This window comes from Salvelinus fontinalis, chromosome 39, assembly GCF_029448725.1.
Source record: "Salvelinus fontinalis isolate EN_2023a chromosome 39, ASM2944872v1, whole genome shotgun sequence".
In the NCBI taxonomy this organism is placed as follows: Eukaryota; Metazoa; Chordata; class Actinopteri; order Salmoniformes; family Salmonidae; genus Salvelinus; species Salvelinus fontinalis.
The window spans coordinates 7,407,814-7,433,370 of record NC_074703.1 but is presented as its reverse complement, the minus strand read 5'-3'; the positions used below and the strand labels follow the sequence as shown (position 1 = coordinate 7,433,370).

At 47.0% G+C, this 25,557-nt stretch overlaps 1 protein-coding gene across 3 annotated transcripts in view; it reads right to left on the bottom strand.

Moving 5' to 3' along the window:
* The window catches only part of LOC129838664 (ankyrin repeat and sterile alpha motif domain-containing protein 1B-like), a 245,952-nt gene that overhangs the window by 165,536 nt on the left and 54,859 nt on the right, over positions 1 to 25,557 (bottom strand). For all 3 annotated transcript variants that reach the window (XM_055905781.1, XM_055905783.1, XM_055905784.1), the window contains exons 6-8: positions 24,324 to 24,400; positions 24,087 to 24,197; positions 14,931 to 15,062 (exon numbers count right to left, since the gene is read on the bottom strand). In XM_055905781.1, coding sequence (XP_055761756.1) covers positions 14,931 to 15,062; positions 24,087 to 24,197; positions 24,324 to 24,400 — 320 coding nt within the window. The remainder of the gene's footprint in view (positions 1 to 14,930; positions 15,063 to 24,086; positions 24,198 to 24,323; positions 24,401 to 25,557) is intronic.

Genomic DNA, 25,557 nt, shown 5'->3' with positions numbered 1-25,557 from the left:
TCAATGCTTGGAGTTTGTCAGAATTTGTGGGGTTTTGTTTGTCCATCCGCCTCTTGAGGATTGACCACAAGTCCACAATGGGATTAAGGTCTGAGGAGTTTCCTAGCCATGAACCCAAAATATCGATGTTTTGTTCCCAGAGCCACTTAGTTATCACTTTTGCCTTATTGCAAGGTGCTCCACCTTATGGCAAGGTGCTCCAAAAGGCATTGTTCGTCACCAAACTGTTCCTGGATGGTTGGGAGAAGTTGCTCTCGGAGGATGTGTTGGTACCATTATTTATTCATGGCTGTGTTCTTAGGCAAAATTGTGAGTGAGCCCACTCCCTTGGCTGAGAAGCAACCCCACACATGAATTGTCTCAGGATGCTTTACTGTTGGCATGACACAGGACTGATGGTAGCGCTCACCTTGTCTTCTCCGGACATTTTTTTTCCGGATGCCCCAAACAATCGGAAAGGGGATTCATCAGAGAAAATGACTTTACCCCAGTACTCAGCAGTCCAATCCCTGTACCTTTTGCAGAATATCAGTCTGTTCCTGATGTTTTTCCTGTAGAGAAGTGGCTTCTTTGCTGCCCTTCTTGATACCAGGCCATCCTCCAAAATTCTTCACTTCACTGTGCGTGCAGATGCAATCACACCTGCCTACTGCCATTCCTGAGCAAGCTCTGTACTGGTGGTGCCCTGATCCCGCAGCTGAATCAACTTTAGGAGACGGTCCTGGCGCTTGCTGGACTTTCTTTGGCACCCTGAAGCCTTCTTCACAACAATTGAACCGCTCTCCTTGAAGTTCTTGATGATCCGATAAATGGTTGATTTAGGTGCAATCTTACTGGCAGCAATATCCTTGCCTGTGAAGCCCTTTTTGTGAAAAACAATGATGACGGCACGTGTTTCCTTGCAGGTAACCATGGTTGACAGAAGAAGAACAACGATTCCAAGCACCACGCTCCTTTTGAAGCTTCCAGTCTGTTATTCAAACTCAATCAGCATGACAGAGTGATCACCAGCCTTGTCCTCGTCAACACTCACGCCTGTGTTAACGAGAGAATCACTGACATGGTGTCAGCTGGTCCTTTTGTGGCAGGGCTGAAAAACAGTGGAAATGTTTTTGGGGGATTCAGTTCATTTGCATGGCAAAGAGGTACTTTGCAATTCATCTGATCACTCTTCATAACATTCTGGAGTATATGCAAATTGCCATCATACAAACCGAGGCAGCAGACTTTGTGAAAATTTATATTTGTGTCACTCTCAAACATTTTGGCCACAACTACACTCGGTTAGTTGTTTTTATGAAATAGATTACGTTAAATCGTTTTTAATAATAGCTAAAGTTTGTATTTCTACTGGGTCCATGACAGGGTCAGCCTTTATGGCTTACCCCGTCAGTTTGTGTCCCGGATTCCTGTTAAGTAGCAGTTAGCCTGCTCCGTTTTCATGATGGCTAGCAGCTAACGGTAGCAGTGCTAGCCCACCAGTGGTTTTATCCACAGCTGGAAGATGATTTCCACAAGATGCAGATTAGTTGGAACTGGAAAATGGACAGGGATTTGTCTGCCCTAAATGTACCACCATCAAGCATCTTAGGGAAGAGATCCTCTGGCTGTTAGCTCGGCTGAGAGAAAAGGAAACTTGATTTCTAAGTACACCGACCTTGCTCTAACGCAGGCAAACCGAATCTCAGTTTTAAATGCATCCTATAGCAAAGCTGTATTTGTATTTATTAGGGATCCCATTAGCTGTTGAATAGGCAGCAGCTACTCTTCCTGGGGTCCAAACACATTAAGGCACTTATTACAGAAAAAATAAAACTGTACATCATATAACATTATTACACCACTACATATCTACAATACAACATGTATAACACCACAATACAACAATATTACAATGCACGTGTGTGTAGAGTGCATGTGCTAGCGCTTGTGTGTGTATGCGTGTACCTGTTCCTGTGTGTGTGTCTCTTCACAGTCCCCGCTGTTCCATTAGGTGTATTTTGACCTGTTTTTTAAATCTGATTCTACTGCTTGCATCAGTTACCTGATGTGGAATAGAGTTCCATGTAGTCATGTCTATATGTAGTATTGTGCGCCTCCCATAGTCTGTTCTGGACTTGGGGACTGTAAAGAGACCTTGTGTCATGTCTTGTGGGGTATGCATGGGTGTCCGAGCTGTATGCTAGTAGTTTAAACAGACACCTTGGTACATTCAGCTTGTCAACATCTCTTACAAAAACAAGTAGTGAAGAAGTCAATCTCTCCTCCACTTTGAGCCATGAGAGATTGACATGCATATCATTAATGTTAGCTCCCTGACAGACAGGGTCTGGTAGTGCTCCAGCCCCAGCAACATCAAACTGTTTTAGAGACTGACAGACAGGGTCTGGTAGTGCTCCAGTCCCAGCAACATCAAACTGTTTTTAGAGACTGACAGACAGGGTCTGGTAGTGCTCCAGTCCCAGCAACATCAAACTGTTTTAGAGACTGACAGACAGGGTCTGGTAGTGCTCCAGCCCCAGCAACATCAAACTGTTTTAGAGACTGACAGACAGGGTCTGGTAGTGCTCCAGTCCCAGCAACATCAAACTGTTTTAGAGACTGACAGACAGGGCCTGGTAGTGCTCCAGTCCCAGCAACATCAAACTGTTTTAGAGACTGACAGACAGGGTCTGGTAGTGCTCCAGTCCCAGCAACATCAAACTGTTTTAGAGACTGACAGACAGGGTCTGGTAGTGCTCCAGTCCCAGCAACATCAAACTGTTTTAGAGACTGACAGACAGGGTCTGGTAGTACTCCAGCCCCAGCAACATCAAACTGTTTTAGAGACTGACAGACATGGTCTGGTAGTGCTCCAGTCCCAGCAACATCAAACTGTTTTAGAGACTGACAGACAGGGTCTGGTAGTGCTCCAGCCCCAGCAACATCAAACTGTTTTAGAGACTGACAGACAGGGTCTGGTAGTGCTCCAGTCCCAGCAACATCAAACTGTTTTAGAGACTGACAGACAGGGCCTGGTAGTGCTCCAATCCCAGCAACATCAAACTGTTTTAGAGACTGACAGACAGGCCTGGTAGTGCTCCAGTCCCAGCAACATCAAACTGTTTTAGAGACTGACAGACAGGGTCTGGTAGTGCTCCAGTCCCAGATACATCAAACTGTTTTAGAGACTGACAGACAGGGTCTGGTAGTGCTCCAGTCCCAGCAACATCAAACTGTTTTAGAGACTGACAGACAGGGTCTGGTAGTGCTCCAGTCCCAGCAACATCAAACTGTTTTAGAGACTGACAGACAGGGTCTGGTAGTGCTCCAGTCCCAGCAACATCAAACTGTTTTAGAGACTGACAGACAGGGTCTGGTAGTGCTCCAGTCCCAGCAACATCAAACTGTTTTAGAGACTGACAGACAGGGTCTGGTACTGATCCAGTCCTCCCTGTCAGAAAAAGCAACAGAAACATATCAACTCCTACAGAAATGGCTGGTAATTTGTTTTTATTTTTTATCTAACCAAGCAAGTCAGTTAAGAACAAATTCTTATTTACAATGACGGCCTAGGAACAGTGGGTTAACTGCCTTGTTCAGGGGCAGAACGACAGATTTTTACCTTGTCAGCTCGGGGATTCGATCTAGCAATTACTGGCCCAACGCTCTAACCACTAGGCTACCTGCTGCCCCAAGCTGTTCCTGTGTGTATGTATCTCTTCACAGTCCCCGCTGCTCCATTAGGTGTATTTTTCACGTTTTTTAAATCTGATTCTACTGCTTGCATCAGTTACCTGTAGAGGCCACCAAAGTACTGCCCGACTTTCTTTACTGATTTCTCTGAACTATTCTCTATTGTCCTTGAGAACTATGATAAAATCATTGTGTTGGGCGATTTCAATTTTCATGTTGACTAAGAGACTGACGCCAAGGCCATCGAACATATTCATCTTTTGAACTCTATGGACTTTATCTAACATGTTACCGGGCTCACCCATAACCGCAACCATACTCTGGACCTGGTTATTACCAAGGGGCTTTCTATTGACATATCTTCTATTGTTGATGTTGCTTTATCTGATCGCCACTCCATATTTTTTACTACCTTAGTGCAGTGTAATACTGAACACATTATTAAGAAATACTAATCTTACCTCTGACGTTGATACAGATATTATTGAGTGTATGAACAACACTCCACCACCTATTCTGCCTTCTTCTTGTGATGATTTAGTTGAAAACTTTAATAGCAAATGAAAGGCAACCATTGATGCCATAGCTCCAGTAAAGTTGAAAAAGGCCACATCCAAACAGAGATGAGGGAGGAAACTAATACATTTAATTGACCGGAAGTGGAGAAAGTCAAAGCCAGACGGGCTCATTTTTGTAACTTGATCACTATTAATCAGAATAATTCCACAGTGCTCTTCTCGACCATTGATGGCCTGATAAATCCTACCCTCGCAAACCTATGTGAACTTTCCTCTACATCTAAATGTGATGAGTTTGCGGCATATTTCAGAGATACCCAGCCTAATGTTTATCAGTCAAGCAAGACCTGATGAAGTTTGATATGTGCCCTAGACTAACACGCAAAGGCACTGTGGATTTATTTTCCCTGGTTGACACAGACATGCTCAGGAAAGTGATATCACAACTTAAGCCTTCTACCTGCCTTCTCGATCCTATCCCCACCTTTTTCAAAACAGTTTTTAATTGCATATGTGAAGAAGTGAAAGCAATTGTTAATCACTTCACAGGCACTTTCCCCACTGCAATAAACTGCTATGGTGAAACCCCTTCTGAAGAAACGTAATCTAGATTCTTCAGCTCTCTGCAATTTTCAGCCAATCTCCAACCTTCAATTCTTAAGAAATTTGTTTTCAACCAGCAATTTAAAAAAAATCCAAAGTGGTATTAGGGCCCACCACAGCACAGAGACAGCCTTAGTTAAAGTGGTAAATTATCTTAAAGCCAACACAGATGCCAAAGAGCTCTCTGTCCTTTAGGACCTCTTTAAGACCTATTTAACCAGTCGAGAGTTGTGGCGTCCCACAACGTTCGATTTTGGGTCTGCTACTGTTCAGTTTATATATGTTACCCCTTGGCAGCGTTATCAGAAAGCACAGCATTGATTTCCACTGCTACGCAGACAACTTTATATTTCTGTGTTACCAGAGGATTTTACCTCTACGGATAATTTATTAGACTGTATTAGTGATTTAAATACTTGGATGGCTCACAACTTCCTCCAACTAAATCAAGTCAAGAACAAGGTACTTATTGTTGGAGCCAAAGAACAGAGAGAAAATCTGGGGGCACATTTTAATTCACGGAAAAGACAGATAAAACACCAGGTAAAAAACGAGGTGTTATTTTAGATTCTGAACTCCATTTCGACTCACGCATTAGGAATGTGACATCTTTTTACCACCAGAGGAACATTGCCAAGGTGTGGCCAATTCTCTCTTGGGCTGATACAGAGAGACTCTTCCATGCTTGTGTTACAACCAGGCTTGTCTACTGTAATGCTCTTCTGTCTGGTCTACCCAAGAAAGTCATTGGTTAACTGCAAAAACATACAGAATGCTGCAGCACTGGTACTGACCAAGACCAGACGGACAGCACACATTACACCGGTTTTAAGGTCTCGGTACTGGCTGCCTGTACATTTTTAGAATTAATTTCTATTGGTTTTTAAATCAATCCACGATTGTGCACCCCAATACATGTCAGACATGCTTTTAAGTTATGTACCCAGTAGGTCACTTAGGTCCTCTGGCACTGGCCTTTTAACTATCCCAAAGCCTGGGACCAGGAGTCATGGAGAGGCAGTTACTATGCCCCCAGCCTCTGGAAGAGTCTGCCAGAGAACCTGAGGAGGGCCGAACTGGACATATTTAAAAGAGATTTAAAACACACATTTTTAGCTTTACTTTTCCTTAGGGTGCTTTTTAGTTGTTCAGTTTAATTTGATATTTTATCCTCTTATGTTTGTTGTAATGTAAATATATTTTCATTTTCATAGTTTTTCCTGTGAAGCACATTGTGTTGCATTCCATGTCTGAAAGCTTGATTTGATTTGATACTTAATGCATTTTCCATAAATATTAGTCATGAGAAATGAATGTAATTACACACAAACACACGCACACTTATCTCCACTTATCTTACATTTGAGTCATTCAGCAGACGCTCTTATCCAGAGAGACTTACAGCAGTGAGTGCACACCATGGGAATCGAACCCACAACCCTGGCATTGCAAGCGCCATGCTCTACCAACTGAGCCACATGGGACCCACATGGCAGTTACATGACTTTTACATTGTAACGTTAGTCACATAGCAGATACTCTTATCCAGAGCGACTTACAGGAGCAATTAGGGTCAAGTGCCTTGCCCAAGGGCACATTGGCAGATGTTTCACCTAGTTGGGGTTTCGAACCAGCACATTGGAACACTCCAACCAGTGTGTTCTATGGAGCAAACCATCACAAGACATCCAGGGGGTGTTTCTCAATGATCAATTTAAATAACAATAGGCACATATGAAAAATATTCAAGTGTATTGAAGTCTGTATAAGAACAAAGTGGAAAGTTATATTTCATCAAAACAATTTGATCTTGGTTATGAATGATAGGAAACTCAAACATCTGACCCAACCTCTTGCTCATCCTCTGTTCCAAGACTCTCTCTCTTATCAGACCTCCAGAACCTCTGTTCCCCAAGACTCTCTCTCTTATCAGACCTCCAGAACCTCTATTCCCCAAGACTCTCTCTCTTATCAGACCTCCAGAACCTCTGTTCCCCAAGACTCTCTCTCTTATCAGACCTCCAGAACCTCTGTTCCCCGTAGACTCTCTCTCTTATCAGACCTCCAGAACCTCTGTTCCCCAAGACTCTCTCTCTTATCAGACCTCCAGAACCTCTGTTTCCCGTAGACTCTCTCTCTTATCAGACCTCCAGAACCTCTGTTCCAAGACTCTCTCTCTTATCAGACCTCCAGAACCTCTGTTCCCCAAGACTCTCTCTTATCAGACCTCCAGAACCTCTGTTCCCCATGACTCTCTCTCGTATCAGACCTCCAGAACCTCTGTTCCCCAAGACTCTCTCTCTTATCAGACCTCCAGAACCTCTGTTCCCCAAGACTCTCTCTCGTATCAGACCTCCAGAAACTCTGTTCCCCAAGACTCTCTCTCTTTTCAGACCTCCAGAACCTCTGTTCCCCAAGACTCTCTCTCTTATCAGACCTCCAGAACCTCTGTTCCCCAAGACTCTCTCTCTTATCAGACCTCCAGAACCTCTGTTCCCCAAGACTCTATCTCTTATCAGACCTCCAGAACTCTGTTCCCCAAGACTCTCTCTCTTATCAGACCTCCAGAACCTCTGTTCCCCAAGACTCTCTCTCTTATCAGACCTCCAGAACCTCTGTTCCCCAAGACTCTCTCTTATCAGACCTCCTGATCCTCTGTTCTTTTCTTTTACCCTCCAGGACACAGTTATCTGCAACCCTGAGGGCAACACACAAACACACACACACTCCCAGCGGCTCTAAGAAACCCAAGGGTAGCGCCTGACAATGTCAGCAGAATGTTCTAGCGAGATGACGAGATGATGGCTGGGCGTGACAAGGTCACTACAGCTTACTATGGCTGCAACATTGGACACACACCCTTCCAGCTCCATTCATTTACCCTGGATTCTCCCAACCTGCACTGTTTTTGTTGTTGTTGTTGAATTGAACCTTTATTTAACTAGGCAAGTCAGTTAAGAATAAATTCTTAATTACAATGACAGTCCGGAGACGCCAGGCCAATTGTGCGCCGCTCTATGGGACTCCCAATCACGGCTGGTTGTGATACAGCCTGGATTTGAACTAGGGTGTCTGTAGTGACGCCTCTAGCACTGTGATGCAGTGCCTTAGACCGCTGCACCACTTGGGAGCACTCGGCCCAATGTGCGTGCGTACAGCCGTGCAGGGTGCAGCCGTGCATTCCTGTGCGTATGTGTGTGGGTGTGTGTTTCCGTATGCGTGTGTGTCTGATATAGCGCAGTGCTCTGACGCACCTGACCTGATCTGGTACAGATTTGTCAATGGTTGTAGTGGGCGGATATCCCACGCCTGCTACTTTATGAATTTATGTGTTGCCTAGCAACCGTGTGAACCCTTTGCCTTCCCTCTCTTCCACTGCCTCTCTCCCTCCCCCCATCTCTCTCTCCATCGTTCTCTCTGCAGGTGCTCCACAGTGAAAAAGTTCATACTTCTTTTCCCTCTAAGAAGTCGTACTTTCAGCTGAAGGAACCCCGCACCGCTTTACCAAACACACACACCTAAAGTGGTCCTTGGTTGTCATGGCATCGGTCTGCCTTCACATGGAGAGGATAGAGGATCCACGTCTGTGTGACGAGAGAGAGAGAGAGAGAAGAGAGAAGAGAGAAAGAAAGAGAAGAGAGAAGAGAGAGGAGAGAGATGGAACCTCCTCTACTCAAACACACATATGCAAGATATGCGACAGAGAAGGACACGTTTTTCACCTGCTCCATGCCCATATATAGGAACTGTGGCAATGAAAGACGTTTGATGATGTCTTGGGGTTGCTTCTGTGGTTACAACTAAATGCTCTCTCTCTTTCTCTCCCTCTCTGACTCCCTCACTCGCTCTATTTATCACATGCACACGCACAGCAGCCTTTTACAGTCACCCTCTGCAGCACACATCAGAGTACAGTCCGTCTCTATGACTGACAGCTTGAGTGACAGCTGAGACCTCGCTACCACGGCGATCGATACAGCGCTTAACACACTTCTGTCAGACAGTGAGAGAGAAATGTGGAGAAAGAGATGTGGGCTGATGTAGGGAAGGAGAGAGAGAGAGATGTGGGCTGATGTAGGGAAGGAGAGAGAGAGGTGGGCTGATGTAGGGAAGGAGAGAGATGTTCGGTAATGTAGGGAAGGAAAGAGAGCGAGAGAGAGATGTGGGGTAATGTAGGGAAGGAAAGAGAGAGATGGGGGGTGATGTAGGGAAGGAGAGAGATAGATGTGGGGTGATGTAGGGAAGGAAAGAGAGAGAGATGTGGGGTGATGTAGGGAAGGAGAGAGAGAGGTGGGCTGATGTAGGGAAGGAGAGAGAGATGTGGGGTGATGTATGGAAGGAGAGAGATAGATGTGGGGTGATGTAGGGAAGGAGAGAGAGAGATGTGGGGTGATGTAGGGAAGGAGAGAGAGAGGTGGGCTGATGTAGGGAAGGAGAGAGATGTGGGGTAATGTAGGGAAGGAAAGAGAGCGAGAGAGAGATGTGGGGTAATGTAGGGAAGGAAAGAGAGAGATGGGGGGTGATGTAGGGAAGGAGAGAGATAGATGTGGGGTGATGTAGGGAAGGAAAGAGAGAGAGATGTGGGGTGATGTAGGGAAGGAGAGAGAGAGGTGGGCTGATGTAGGGAAGGAGAGAGAGATGTGGGGTGATGTATGGAAGGAGAGAGATAGATGTGGGGTGATGTAGGGAAGGAGAGAGAGAGATGTGGGGTGATGTAGGGAAGGAGAGAGAGAGGTGGGCTGATGTAGGGAAGGAGAGAGATGTGGGGTAATGTAGGGAAGGAAAGAGAGCGAGAGAGAGATGTGGGGTAATGTAGGGAAGGAAAGAGAGAGATGGGGGGTGATGTAGGGAAGGAGAGAGATAGATGTGGGGTGATGTAGGGAAGGAAAGAGAGAGAGATGTGGGGTGATGTAGGGAAGGAGAGAGAGAGGTGGGCTGATGTAGGGAAGGAGAGAGATGTGGGGTAATGTAGGGAAGGAAAGAGAGCGAGAGAGAGATGTGGGGTAATGTAGGGAAGGAAAGAGAGAGATGGGGGGTGATGTAGGGAAGGAGAGAGATAGATGTGGGGTGATGTAGGGAAGGAAAGAGAGAGAGATGTGGGGTGATGTAGGGAAGGAGAGAGAGAGGTGGGCTGATGTAGGGAAGGAGAGAGAGATGTGGGGTGATGTATGGAAGGAGAGAGATAGATGTGGGGTGATGTAGGGAAGGAGAGAGAGAGATGTGGGGTGATGTAGGGAAGGAGAGAGAGAGGTGGGCTGATGTAGGGAAGGAGAGAGATGTGGGGTAATGTAGGGAAGGAAAGAGAGCGAGAGAGAGATGTGGGGTAATGTAGGGAAGGAGAGAGATAGATGTGGGGTGATGTAGGGAAGGAGAGAGATAGATGTGGGGTGATGTAGGGAAGGAAAGAGAGAGAGATGTGGGGTGATGTAGGGAAGGAGAGAGAGAGGTGGGCTGATGTAGGGAAGGAGAGAGAGATGTGGGGTGATGTATGGAAGGAGAGAGATAGATGTGGGGTGATGTAGGGGAGAGAGAGAGATGTGGGGTGATGTAGGGAAGGAGAGAGAGAGGTGGGCTGATGTAGGGAAGGAGAGAGATGTGGGGTAATGTAGGGAAGGAAAGAGAGCGAGAGAGAGATGTGGGGTGATGTAGGGAAGGAGAGAGAGAGAGATGTGGGGTGATGTAGGGAAGGAGAGAGAGAGAGATGTGGGGTGATGTAGGGAAGGAGAGAGAGAGAGATGTGGGGTGATGTAGGGAAGGAGAGAGAGAGAGATGTGGGGTGATGTAGGGAAGGAGAGAGAGAGAGATGTGGGGTGATGTAGGGAAGGAGAGAGAGAGAGATGGGGGGTGATGTAGGGAAGGAGAGAGAGAGATGGCGGGTGATGTAGGGAAGGAGAGAGAGAGAGATGTGGGGTGATGTAGGGAAGGAGAGAGAGAGATGGGGGGGGATGTAGGGAAGGAGAGAGAGAGAGAGATGTAGGGGTGATGTAGGGAAGGAGAGAGAGAGAGATGTGGGGTGATGTAGGGGAGAGAGAGAGATGTGGGGTGATGTAGGGAAGGAGAGAGAGATGTGGGGGTGATGTAGGGAAGGAGAGAGAGATGTGGGGTGATGTAGGGAAGGAGAGAGAGAGATGTGGGGGTGATGTAGGGAAGGAGAGAGAGAGATGTGGGGGTGATGTAGGGAAGGAGAGAGAGAGAGAGAGATGGGGGGGTGATGTAGGGAAGGAGATATATAGATGTGGGGTGATGTAGGGAAGGAGAGAGAGAGATGTGGGGGTGATGTAGGGAAGGAGAGAGAGAGATGTGGGGGTGATGTAGGGAAGGAGAGAGAGAGATGTGGGGTGATGTAGGGAAGGAGAGAGAGAGAGATGTGGGGGTGATGTAGGGAAGGAGAGAGATGTGGGGTGATGTAGGGAAGGAGAGAGATAGATGTGGGGTGATGTAGGGAAGGAGAGAGAGAGATGTGAGGGTGATGTAGGGAAGGAGAGAGAGAGAGATGTGGGGGTGATGTAGGGAAGGAGAGAGATGTGGGGTGATGTAGGGAAGGAGAGAGAGAGATGTGGGGTGATGTAGGGAAGGAGAGAGATGTGGGGGTGATGTAGGGAAGGAGAGAGAGAGATGTGGGGTGATGTAGGGAAGGAGATAGAGATACAGCGAGATGTGGGGTGATGTAGGGAAGGAGAGAGAGAGACAGAGAGATGGGGGGGTGATGTAGGGAAGGAGAGAGAGAGACAGAGAGATGGGGGGTGATGTAGGGAAGGAGAGAGAGAGACAGAGAGATGGGGGGTGATATAGGGAAGGAGAGAGAGATATGGGGGGCTGATGTAGGGAAGGAGAGAGAGAGACAGAGAAATGGGGGGGTGATGTAGGGAAGGAGAGAGAGAGACAGAGAGATGGGGGGTGATGTAGGGAAGCAGAGAGAGAGACAGAGAGATGGGGGGGTGAGGCCAAAGGGAAAGAAAGTTGTGGAGAAAAAGCGAAGAAGTGAAACCGAGTGGAAAGCGAGAGAGACATTTCACCACTTAAAAAGAGGAAGAGAACAGAGCCCAGTGGGACTGCCATCACTCTGACAATCTGACCAACCGGACGGATGAGAGCAGGAAGGAGAGAAGAACAGATGGAGAGAAGGAGGAGAGAAAAAGGGAGGGAGACTGAGGAGGTGTGGAGTAAGTCTGCTTCGGTGGTGGACATTGGCGCAGAGAAAGCGTCCTTACTTACAATTGAACCTCTAAAATGAAACAATATATATGGATATTTTGTGAAGATTGTGCTAAGCAGTTGAACACACACTTTGAAAGTTCCAGGACTAGTTGAAGGATCCTGTTATAAGTAATATTATTTCCTTGTTGAGAGGCAACCGTGACAAACCAATCAGGAGGGAGCTGATTGCCTTGGGGACAGGGGGAGGAGCTGTGGGGAGAATATTGGGCTAGTTGAAACCAAAATGAGGCCAGTTGAGAACAAAATGTACACACATACACAAAATCCCAAAAGTGGACCCTGCTAATCGGTCAGGGACTCCATCCCAGGCCCATCATCCCCCACCACACAGAGAACCAGGTGTTGATAGTTAACTCTAGCCAGACACAGGAGGGAAGAGGGAGGACAGAGGGGGGAGACAGGAGGGGGAAGACAGGAGGGGGGAGGACAGAGGGGGAGAGAGGGAGGAGAACGAGGGGGAGACAGGGAGACAGGAGGGGGAGAGGGAGGACAGAGGGGGGAGACCGGAGGGGGGAGGACAGAGGGGGAGAAAGGGGGGGAGGGAGGGGAAAGAAGGGAAGACAGGAGAGGGAGGGGGGGAGACAGGGAAGGGAAAGAGCTGAGAGAATGGTTACTGATGCTCTTCCCCGTTGTGGAGACAAGAGAAAGAGAAACATTAAGGGAGAGAGAAAGAGAGAGAAACTAAACGAAGAGAGAAAAAGATATTCAGAAAGATAGTGAGAAAGATACAGTTGAAGTCGGAAGTTTACATACACTTAGGTTGGAGACATTAAAACTTGTTTTTCAACCACTCCACACATTTCTTGTTAACAAACTATAGTTTTGGCAAGTCGGTTAGGACGTCTTCTTTGTGCATGACACACGTAATTTTTCCAACAATTGTTTAAGGACAGATTATTTCACTTATAATTATTTCACTATTTCACTTATAATTGACATCATTTGAGACAATTTTGAGGTGTACCTGTGGATGTCTTTCAAGGCCTACCTTCAAACTCAATGCCTCTTTGCTTGACATCATGGGAAAATCAAAAGAAATCAGCCAAGACCTCAGAATTTTTTTTTGTAGACATCCACAAGTCTGGTTCATCCTTGGGAGCAATTTCCAAAGGCCTGAAGGTACCACGTTCATCTGTACAAACAATAGTACGCAAGTATAAAAATCATGGGACCACGCAGCCGTCATACCGCTCAGGAAGGCTGTTTCCTAGAGATGAACGTACTTTGGTGCGAAAAGTGCAAATCAATCCCAGAACAACAGCAAAGTACCTTGTGAAGATTCTGGAGGAAACAGGTTCAAAAGTATCTATATCCACAGTAAAACTAGTCCTAAATCAACATAACCCGAAAGGCCGCTCAGCAAGGTAGAAGCCACTGCTCCAAAACCACCATAAAAAGCCAGACTACGGTTTGCAACTGCACATGGGGACAAAGATCGTACTTTTTGGGGAAATGTCCTCTGGTCGGATGAAACAAAAATAGAACTGTTTGGCCATAATGACCATAGTTATGTTTGGAGGAATAAGGGAGAGGCTTGCAAGCCGAAGAACATCATCCCAACCGTGAAGCAAGGGGGTGGCAGCATCATGTTGTGGAGGTGCTTTGCTGCAGTAGGGACTGGTGCACTTCACAAAATAAATGGAATTAAGAGGAAGGAAAATTATGTGGATATATTGAAGCAACATCTCAAGACATCAGTCAGGAAGTTTGGTTGAAAATGGGTCTTCCTAATGGACAATGACCCCAAGCATACTTCCAAAGTTGTGGCAAAATGGCTTCAGGACAACAAAGTCAAGGTACTGGAGTGGCCATCACAAAGCCCTGACCTCAATCCTATAGAACATTTGTGGGCAGAACTGAAAAAGTGTGTGCGAGCAAGGAGGCCTACAAACTTGACTCAGTTACACCAGCTCTGTCAGGAGGAATGGGCCAAAATTCACCTAACTTATTGTGGGAAGCTTGTGGAAGGCTACCCGAAACGTTTGACCCAAGTAAAACAATTTAAAGGCAATGCTAGTGTAACGGATGTGAAATGGCTAGCTAGTTAGCGGGTACGCGCTAGTAGCGTTTCAATCAGTTACGTCACTTGCTCTGAAACCTAGATGTAGTGTTGCCCCTTGCTCTGCAAGGGCCGCGGCTTTTGTGGAGCGATGGGTAACGACGCTTCGTGGGTGTCAGTTGTTGATGTGTGCAGAGGGTCCCTGGTTCGCGCCCGTGTCGGGGCGAGGGGACGGTCTAAAGTTATACTGTTACACTACCAAATACTAATTGAGTATATGTAAACTTCTGACCCACTGGGAATGTGATGAAAGAAATAAAAGCTGAAATGAATCAATCTCTCTACTAATATTCTGACATTTCACATTTCTTAAATAAAGTGGTGATCCTAACTGGCCTAAGACAGTGAATCTTTACTAGGATTAAATGTCAGGAATTGTGAAATACTGAGTTTAAATGTATTTAGCTAAGGTGTATGTAAACTTCTGACTTCAACTGTATGTAGTGAGAAAAATAGACAGTCAGAAAGATAGACAGAAAGATAGATAGCGAAAGAGAGCAAGTGGTCGAGAGAGATACTATGCAGTTCTCACAGCAACACAACAACAAATACACACCAAGTGCAAAACGCAAGACGACATCCACTGAGCTCTATTAGTCATGGAAATACATAAACATATTGTTACATGGCCCATCAGAGCTGCATTCTGCTGGGTGATGTATATTAACTGAGGGTTTCAGAGACAACAAGCCATGCAAACTGGGAAACAGGCCATTAGAGTGACTTATGATTGAGACAGGGCAATATAGCATAGTATACTGGCCCTCCATAACAATGGTTATCAGTTGTATTAATGACAGGAGGAAGAGGCTATGTAGGAATACAAGTGAAAGGGGGTGGTGTGTGTGTGTGCGTACCTGTGACAGGCTGGAGAAGCCCAGGTTGTGACAACCGTTGCAGGGTGTGAGGGCCTCCCAGAACCCAGCGGGGCCACAGCTCTTCTCACCCTCCTCTTCCTCCTGGGCCGTGGGAAGTGGAGCAGTGGGCCGCTGCAGAGAGATATAGTACACACTGTTCATTTAAAAACACACACACACACACACACACACACACACACACACACACACACACACACACACACACACACACACACACACACACACACACACACACACCTGCTCCAGGTCACTACAGAGAAACACAATACCATACTAAAGATGTAAACAATGTGTTGGTCTGATGTGTATGAGGAAGTGAATCCAGATGAGGAAGTGAATCCAGATGCAGAACTGGAAGTCTTTTGAAAATGATTCATGCAAATTGTTGACAAGCATGCACCTGTTAAGAAACTAACTGTGGGAACTGTTAGAGCCTCCTGGATTGATGACGAACTGAAACATTTCATGTTTCAAAGAAATTATGCAAAAAAGAGGTGGCAAACAAGTCAGGCTGCTCAACATACTGTCAATTGAGAAATGCTGTGACCAAACTTAACAAAAAGAAGAAAGTATTACCAAACAAAGATAAATGACATTAAAACAAAATGGAAAAAGACTTGAGCACCTTAAATGATCTCATGGGTAGAAAACCCAATTCATCTCCATCATTCATTGAAGTCGATGGGCCATTCATAACAAAACCTTTTGGTATTGCCAATCATTTCAATTACTCTTTTCACTAGTAGTGGAAAAACTAAAAAATGAAATGAAAACATTGAACAGTGAACCTTCATATTTTGGTATAAAATATTTAATAATAAAAGAGAAGGATTGCTGTTTTCAATTTGGTCAAGTTAGTGTGGGAGAGGTGGAAAAACAGTTTTTATCCATCAATAATGATAAGCATCCAGGTAAAGACAACCTTGATGGTAAACTATTGAATGGTAGCAGACTATCACCACCCCTATTGGCTTGATCTTTAACTAAAGCCTAAAGAAGTGTGTGTCCACAGGAGTGGAAGGAAGCTAAAGTAATTCCACTGCAAAAAATAGAAAAGCACCCTTTGGTCTAACAGCCACCCAATCAGTTAACAGCCTGTTCTTAGTAAACTGATGGAGATAATTGTGTTTGATCAAATGCAAAGCTATTTTTCAGAGAACAAGTTAACTACTGACTTTCAGCATGCATATAGAGGACACTCAACTTGTACTGCACTGACTCAGATGACTGATGATTGGTTAAAATAAATGGATAATAAGATGGTAGTTGGAGCTGTACTGTTAGATTTCAGTGCAGTCTTTGATGTTATTGATCATACATTATTATTGAAAAAACGCACTTGGTATGGCTTTACATCACCTGCCAACACATGGTTGGAGAGTTATTTATCCAATAGAACCCAGTGTTCTTTAATGGAATCTTCTTTAACATCAAATATCTACAATGAGGTATCCCTCAGGGCAGTTGCCTTGGGCCGTTACTCTTCTCTATTTTAACAAATTATTTGCCATTGGTCTTAAACAAAACTAGAATGCCTACGTATGCGGATGATTTCACACTTTACAGCACTCAAAGCCAGTGAGCTCACTAAAATTCTAAATAAGGAAACAGTCAGTAGCAAAACTGCAGCTGGCTCATAAACAACGCAGAACATTTAACTGCACATACAGAACTAACATCATCAACATGCATGCCAGTCTTCACTGGTTGAGGGTTGACAAGAGATTAACTGCTTCTCCTAGTTTTAATGAGAATTATTACTCTGACGAAAATACCAGTCTGTCTGCATAATCAAATAACATTTAGCTCAGACACTCATTCACACCCCACAAGACATACCACCAGGGGTCTCTGCACAGTCTCCAAGTCCAAAACAAATTCCCGGCAACGCAGTTTTAAACAGAGCCATGATCGCATGGAACTCTCTTCCATCTCCCATTACTCAAACAGCAAAATGATCTTTAAAAATACTGATTAAAAATACAACTCATGGAACGGCGGGGACAAACACTCACATTATTTTTGTTGTATTGTTTGTATATAATTGTATTTAAAATGTGTTTGACTTTCCTTGTCTATAAGTGTTTTGTTACTTTGTAATGTTTAGTGTTTTTTGTGGACCCCTGGAAGAGCAGCAACTGCTTCTGCAAAAGCTACTGGGGATCCTAACAAACAAATAATACACACACGTGCACTCTAACACACACAATATGCCCTTTTTACAGGGTCTGTATTGCCAAGAGGATATATGTTCAGATGGGTCTTGTGAAAGGGGTATTGTCTCCTGATAATACCAGTGACCCACATGATGCAGAGGGAAAGCCCAAGGTCCCAGTGAGATTGAGAGGCAGAGAGGCAGGGGAAATAGAAAAAGAGCAAGACAGGAACAGAGAGAGAAAGAATGATAGAGAGGGGCAGATGGAGTAAGGAGGAGAGGGAGAGAGAAATTGCTGTAGAAAATAAATGAAGAACCAGAAGGTCACCAGTCTTATGATATTGTGAAAAGACTAAACAAAATGCAACATAGACATACTCGACAAAACACACAATAATCATTTATCTCTTACACACACACACACACACACACACACACACACACACACACACACACACACACACACACACACACACACACACACACACACACACACACACACACACACACACACACACACACACACACACACACACACACACACACACACACACACACACACACAACGTCTTCAGGTCTATTAGATGACCTTAACACTAATACGTTATTATTTTTTCCATGTGCCAAATTGGACCCTATTCCCTACATACTAGGGCACTACTTTGATCTAGAAAAGGTGCCATAAAGGCTGCCAGAAAGGGTTCCATTTGGGACACAGGCTTCAACATGGACTCAGGCAGCCAGGTCCTTCCAGGTCTGATCAGTTGAATGATGATACACTCTGGTGGAATAATATTAGCATGTCCTTATCTAATGAATATTTATTGTTCTCTGTTGAATGGTAGAGGTGATTTGTCAGAGCTAGGCCCGTTGGAAGCCTGGGGGTAGAGTAGTGGGACTCCCTGACTTTCTCACACCACAAAGTACTTTGTTTAGTGGGGGAAAAGCTGGTTTGTTGTGTTCTACTATTAAGGTAGTGTGGGCTTGACTGTGTTGTCAATTGTCAATGGTCATCTTACAATCACACGTGACAATCACAGAATTGTCATGGAAGAGACATTCAAGTTCTAGACACAACAGTACAGACGTCCCTTACAGTACATAAACAATAGGCCACCAAGGCCATGTCGGTACGGGCCACCAAGGCCATGTCGGTACGGGCCACCAAGGCCATGTCGGTACGGGCCACCAAGACCATGTCGGTACGGGCCTCCAAGGCCATGTCGGTACGGGCCACCAAGACCATGTCGGTACGGGCCACCAATACCATGTCGGTACGGGCCTCCAAGACCATGTCGGTACGGGCCACCAAGACCATGTTGGTACGGGCCACCAAGGCCATGTCGGTACGGGCCACCAAGGCCATGTCGGTACGGGCCACCAAGTCCATGTCGGTACGGGCCACCAAGACCATGTCGGTACGGGCCACCACATTGACACCTGATATGTCATTCGTTGATGTCACATCATTATTAAACAAACATGACGAACACCTATTTGTGACCTGGCTGTTGACTTGTTCTATTCAGTAACCAGTGTGTGGATTCGTTGCCAAGAGGCTTCGCTACTAGCCAGCGAGGCCCTTCCGTAGTGTACAGCAGACGTAGTGAGGAGGGCAGTGGGCTACACACATAGACATCCAACACTATGTCCATGGTTATACCTCAGCTCTGGAACCAGGAAGTTGATGAGTGTGTCCTACAGCAGATATGGACGATGACCATGTTTTTATTCATCAGTCTGTCTGATGGACAGACGCTGCACCACTCTCTGACATTTACAGTGTGTCATGCTAATGGTCGTGCATGCATACAAATGAGCCCATAGGCCTGTATGGGTGCAGGGGACTTATTCACACATCCAGATCCATAGAGAGCCATACAAATAAGTATGAGACACACATACAGACACTGACCATGAAGACACAAAATCTAATGCATACTCTCCATTACATGTGCTCTGTGTGTGTGTGTGTGTGTGTGTGTGTGTGTGTTTGTGTTTGCGCCTACATCGTCGCCTCAGTGTGTGACTGATTGAGACGTGTTTGTGCTTCTATTAAACCAAGGCCAAGGCCAGCCCAGAGGCTGTTGCTCCATCAAGCCACCCACTCCCACCACACACACAGCGGCAGTGGTTTGATTCAGACCAGATCAATTCCTGTTAGTGTGCCACGCCAAACGCCACAGGTATCAATCTCCCTGGAAACGAGAGAAACGAGATGAAAGCCTTTCTACCAATCAGCTCTCAGGGGTGAAGCTAGGCTGACCAAGGCCTTGTTCTAGTACTAAAACACGCACCCTTCCTTCCTACCTTACTGCCTTCCTACAAGTGAATTCCAGCAAAATCACTGATTTGATGTAAAGCAAGGATTCCATTACATAGCTTTCACCAATCCAGTCATGTCAGATCAGTGGTTACTTCCCGGAAGGAAGGAGGATGCACTATACTGAACAGAAATATACAGTGCATTCTGAAAGTATTCCGCCACCTTCCCCTTTTACACATTTTGTTATGTTACAGCCTTATTCTAAAATGGATTGAATTCATTTTCTTCCTCATCAATCTACACACAATACCCCATAATGACAAAGCGAAAACAGTTTTCATTTTATTTTAGCAAATGTATTAGAAATTTAAAACAGGAATACCTTATTTACATAAGTATTCAGACCCTTTGCTATAAAACTTGAAATTGAGCTCAGGTGCAACCTGTTTCCATGGATCATCCTTGAGATGTTTCTACAACTTGGAGTCCACATGTAGTAAGTTTTATTGATTGGACATGATTTGGAAAGGCACACACCTGTCTATATAAAGGTCCCACAGTTGACAGTGCATGCAGCAAAAACCAAGCCCTGAGGTCGAAGGAATTGGCATAAGAGCTTGTGTTGGGCACAGATCTGGGGAAGGGTACCAAAAAATGTCTGCAGCATTGAAGGTCACCAAGAACACAGTGGCCTCAATCATTCTTAAATTGAAGAAGTTTGGAACCACCAAGACTCTTCCTAGAGCTGGCCGCCCGGCCAAACTGAGCAATCAGGGGGAAAGGGCCTTGGTCCGGGAGGTGACCAAGAACACGATGGTCACTCTGACAGAGCTCCAGAGTTCCTCTGTGGAGATGGTGGAATCTTCCAGAAGGATAACCATTTCTGCTGCGCTCCACCTATCAGGCCTTTATGGTTGAGTGGCCCAGCCAGAGCCTAGACTTGAACCCGATCAAACATCTCTGGAGAGACACCCCATCCAACCTGACAGAGCTTAAGTGGATCTGCAGAGAAGGGAGAAACTCCCCAAATACATGATCTGAAATAAACGATCCCAGAAATGTTCCATACGAACGAAAAACGTATTTCTCTAACATTTTGTTCACAAATTTGTTCACATCCTTGTTAGTGAGAATTTCTCCTTTGACAAGACAATCCACCACCTGACAGGTGTGGGATATCAAGAAGATGATTAAACAGCATGGTCATTACACAGGTGGACCCTGTGCTGGGGACAATGAAAGGCCACTCTAAAATGTGCAGTTTTTTCACACAACATATTGCCACAGATGTCTCAAGTTTTGAGGGAGTGTGCAATTGGCATGCTGACTGCAGGAATGTCCACCAGAGCAGTTGCCAGAGAATGTAATATTCATTTCTCTACCATAAGCCGCCTCCAATGTCATTTTAGAGAATTTGGCATTACGTTCAACAGGCCTCACAACCACAGACCACGTGTATCCACGCCAGCCCAGGACCTCCACATCTGACTTCTTCACCTGAGGGATCGTCTGAGACCAGCCACCCGGACAGCTGATGAATCTGTGGGTTTGCATAACCGAAGAATTTCTGCACAAACTGTCAGAAACCGTCTCAGGGATGCTCATCTGCGTGCTCGTCGTCCTCACCAGGGTCGTAACCGACTTCAGTGGGCAAATGCTCACCTTCGATGGCCACTGGCACACTGGCGAAGTGTGCTCTTCACTAATTAATCCTGGTTTCAACTGTTTCGGTCAGATGGCAGACAGCGCGTAATGGCATTGTGTGGGCGAGAAGTTTGCTGATGTCAACGTTGTGAACAGAGTGCTCCATGGTGGAGGTGAGGTTATGGTATGGGCAGGCATAAGCTACGGACAACGAACACGTGTATTTATTGATGGCAATTTGAAAGCACGTAGATACTGTGACGAGATCCTGAGGCCCGTTGTCGTGCCATTCATCCGTCGCCTTCACCTAAAGTTTCAGCATGTCGCAAGGATCTGAACACAATTCCTGGAAGCTGAAAATGTCTCAGTTCCTTCATGGCCTGCACACTAAGACATACTCACCAGACATGTCACCCATTGAGCACGTATGAGATGCTCTGGATAGACGTGTGCGACAGTGTGTTCGAGTCCCAGCCAATATCCTGCAACTTCGCACAGCTATTGATGAGGAGTGGGACAACATTCCACAGCCCACAATCATCATCCTGATCAACTCTATTCACAGCGTGAGGCAAATGGTGGTCACACCAGATGCTGACTGGTTTCTGATCTACGCCCCTACTTTTTGTTTAAGGTATCTGTGACTAATAGATGTTTCTGTATTCCCAGTCATGTGAAATCAAAAGATTAGGCCCTAATTCATTAATTTAAATTAACTGATTTCGTTACATGAACGGTAACCCAGTAAAATCTTTGAAATTGTCAAATGTTGCGTTTATGTTTTTGTTCAGTAAACATGTCTGCCTTACAGCGTGTCTGAGGCTGCCCTCTCCTGGTGACTAAATGTTACTACAGTAATGGACCCCAGAGTGATGCAGTAGAACATGGTTTTCCAATCCAAGGATAACAATACGACGGTACGATACCACAGACCCAACATTGCCAAAATGGTCCTCACCCTCCACATCCGCCTTGATTCCCCCTGGTCCCATCCTTCCTCCCTGATCCAAAATGGTCCTCACCCTCCACATCCGCCTTGATTCCCCCTGGTCCCATCCACCCTCCCTGATCCAAAATGGTCCTCACCCTCCACATCCGCCTTGATTCCCCCTGGTCCCATCCACCCTCCCTAATCCAAAATGGTCCTCACCCTCCACATCCCCCTTGATTCCCCCTGGTCCCATCCTTCCTCCCTGATCCAAAATGGTCCTCACCCTCCACATCCGCCTTGATTCCCCCTGGTCCCATCCTTCCTCCCTGATCCAAAACGGTCCTCACCCTCCACATCCCCCTTGATTCCCCCTGGTCCCATCCTTCCTCCCTGATCCAAAATGGTCCTCACCCTCCACATCCGCCTTGATTCCCCCTGGTCCCATCCACCCTCCCTGATCCAAAATGGTCCTCACCCTCCACATCCCCCGTGATTCCCCCTGGTCCCATCCTTCCTCCCTGATCCAAAATGGTCCTCACCCTCCACATCCGCCTTGATTCCCCCTGGTCCCATCCACCCTCCCTGATCCAAAATGGTCCTCACCCTCCACATCCCCCGTGATTCCCCCTGGTCCCATCCTTCCTCCCTGATCCAAAATGGTCCTCACCCTCCACATCCCCCGTGATTCCCCCTGGTCCCATCCTTCCTCCCTGATCCAAAATGGTCCTCACCCTCCACATCCTCTGTGATTCCCCCTGGTCCCATCCACCCTCCCTGATCCAAAATGGTCCTCACCCTCCACATCCCCCGTGATTCCCCCTGGTCCCATCCACCCTCCCTGATCCAAAATGGTCCTCACCCTCCACATCCCCCGTGATTCCCCCTGGTCCCATCCTTCCTCCCTGATCCAAAATGGTCCTCACCCTCCACATCCCCCTTGATTACCCCTGGTCCCATCCTTCCTCCCTGATCCAAAATGGTCCTCACCCTCCACATCCCCCTTGATTCCCCCTGGTCCCATCCTTCCTCCCTGATCCAAAATGGTCCTCACCCTCCACATCCCCCTTGATTCCCCCTGGTCCCATCCTTCCTCCCTGATCCAAAATGGTCCTCACCCTCCACATCCCCCTTGATTCCCCCTGGTCCCATCCTTCCTCCCTGATCCAAAATGGTCCTCACCCTCCACATCCCCCGTGATTCCCCCTGGTCCCATCCTTCCTCCCTGATCCAAAATGGTCCTCACCCTCCACATCCCCCTTGATTACCCCTGGTCCCATCCACCCTCCCTGATCCAAAATGGTCCTCACCCTCCACATCCCCCTTGATTCCCCCTGGTCCCATCCTTCCTCCCTGATCCAAAATGGTCCCCACCCTCCACATCCCCCTTGATTCCCCCTGGTCCCATCCTTCCTCCCTGATCCAAAATGGTCCTCACCCTCCACATCCCCCTTGATTCCCCCTGGTCCCATCCTTCCTCCCTGATCCAAAATGGTCCTCACCCTCCACATCCCCCGTGATTCCCCCTGGTCCCATCCTTCCTCCCTGATCCAAAATGGTCCTCACCCTCCACATCCCCCGTGATTCCCCCTGGTCCCATCCACCCTCCCTGATCCAAAATGGTCCTCACCCTCCACATCCCCCTTGATTCCCCCTGGTCCCATCCTTCCTCCCTGATCCAAAATGGTCCTCACCCTCCACATCCCCCTTGATTCCCCCTGGTCCCATCCACCCTCCCTGATCCAAAATGGTCCTCACCCTCCACATCCCCCTTGATTCCCCCTGGTCCCATCCACCCTCCCTGATCCAAAATGGTCCTCACCCTCCACATCCCCCTTGATTCCCCCTGGTCCCATCCTTCCTCCCTGATCCAAAATGGTCCTCACCCTCCACATCCCCCTTGATTCCCCCTGGTCCCATCCACCCTCCCTGATCCAAAATGGTCCTCACCCTCCACATCCCCCTTGATTCCCCCTGGTCCCATCCTTCCTCCCTGATCCAAAATGGTCCTCACCCTCCACATCCCCCTTGATTCCCCCTGGTCCCATCCACCCTCCCTGATCCAAAATGGTCCTCACCCTCCACATCCCCCTTGATTCCCCCTGGTCCCATCCACCCTCCCTGATCCAAAATGGTGCTCACCTTTCTGACTCTGCTCAGGGTGCCGTTACTGCGTCGCTCCTCGTCTGATAGGTGACCGCTGCCAAAGCTCTCCATGGAATGAGAGTGGGATGAGATGGTCTGGCAGAGCTCCTAAGTAGAGTAGAGTGAGGTAGTAATTTAATGACTTGGTTTTATCACCACAAGCATCAGCAATGATTCCAAAGACAACACAAGGATCTATAAGATAAAGATGAAGAGAATAGCAACATAACACACCTCAAAGGAGTAGTCTCTGTCCCGACACATCTTCATCTCATTCAGCAGTTTGGAGAGCTCCCCTGTCACAGCATCATCTGGGGAGGAGGAGGAGGGGGAGAGGGAGGAGTAGAGGGAGCGAAGGAGAGACAAGGGAGAGGAGGAGAGAGATTATAAGGGGAGAGAGAGGGGAGATATGGGGAGAGAGAGAGAGGGGAGATATGGAGAGAGATTATAAGGGGAGAGAGAGGGGAGATATGGAGAGAGATTATAAGGGGAGAGAGAGGGGAGATATGGGGAGAGAGGGGAGATATGGAGAGAGATTATAAGGGGAGAGAGAGGGGAGATATGGGGAGAGAGAGGGGGGAGATATGGAGAGAGAGGGGGAGAGAGAGAGGGGAGATGGGAGAGAGAGAGATGGGAGAGAGAGACATGGGAGAGAGAGAGATATGGGAGAGAGAGAGATATGGGGAGATATGGAGAGAGATTATAAGGGGAGAGAGAGGGGAGATATGGAGAGAGATTATAAGGGGAGAGAGAGGGGAGATATGGGGAGAGAGAGAGGGGAGATATGGAGAGAGAGGGGGAGAGAGAGAGAGAGAGGGGGAAGATGGGGGAGAGAGAGGGGAGATATGGAGAGAGAGAGGAGAGAGAGAGGGGAGATATGGAGAGAGAGAGGGGAGATATGGAGAGAGAGAGGGGAGATATGGAGAGAGAGAGGGGAGATGGGAGAGATACGGGGAGAGAGAGGAGATGGGAGAGATACGGGGAGAGAGAGGAGATGGGAGAGATATGGGGAGAGAGAGGAGATGGGAGAGATACGGGGAGAGAGAGGAGATGGGAGAGATACGGGAGAGAGATGAGATGGGAGAGATACGGGAGAGAGAGGAGATGGGAGAGATACGGGGAGAGAAAGCAGATGGGAGAGATACGGGAGAGAGAGGAGATGGGAGAGATACGGGGAGAGAAAGGAGATGGGAGAGATACGGGGAGAGAGAGGAGATGGGAGAGATACGGGGAGAGAGAAGAGATGGGAGAGATATGGGGAGAGGGGTAGAAGGGAGAGATACGGGGAGAGAGAGGAGATGGGAGAGATATGGGGAGAGGGGGAGATATGGGGAGAGGGGGAAAGGAGATTGTGGATAGTCAAAGGAAGGGGGCAAAAAAATACAAAATCTGTTTTCAACAATCCTAGTTAATTGTGACATGTTCGGCTGTTAAAGAATGGAGAGGTGAGAAAGAGAGCTGGAGTCAA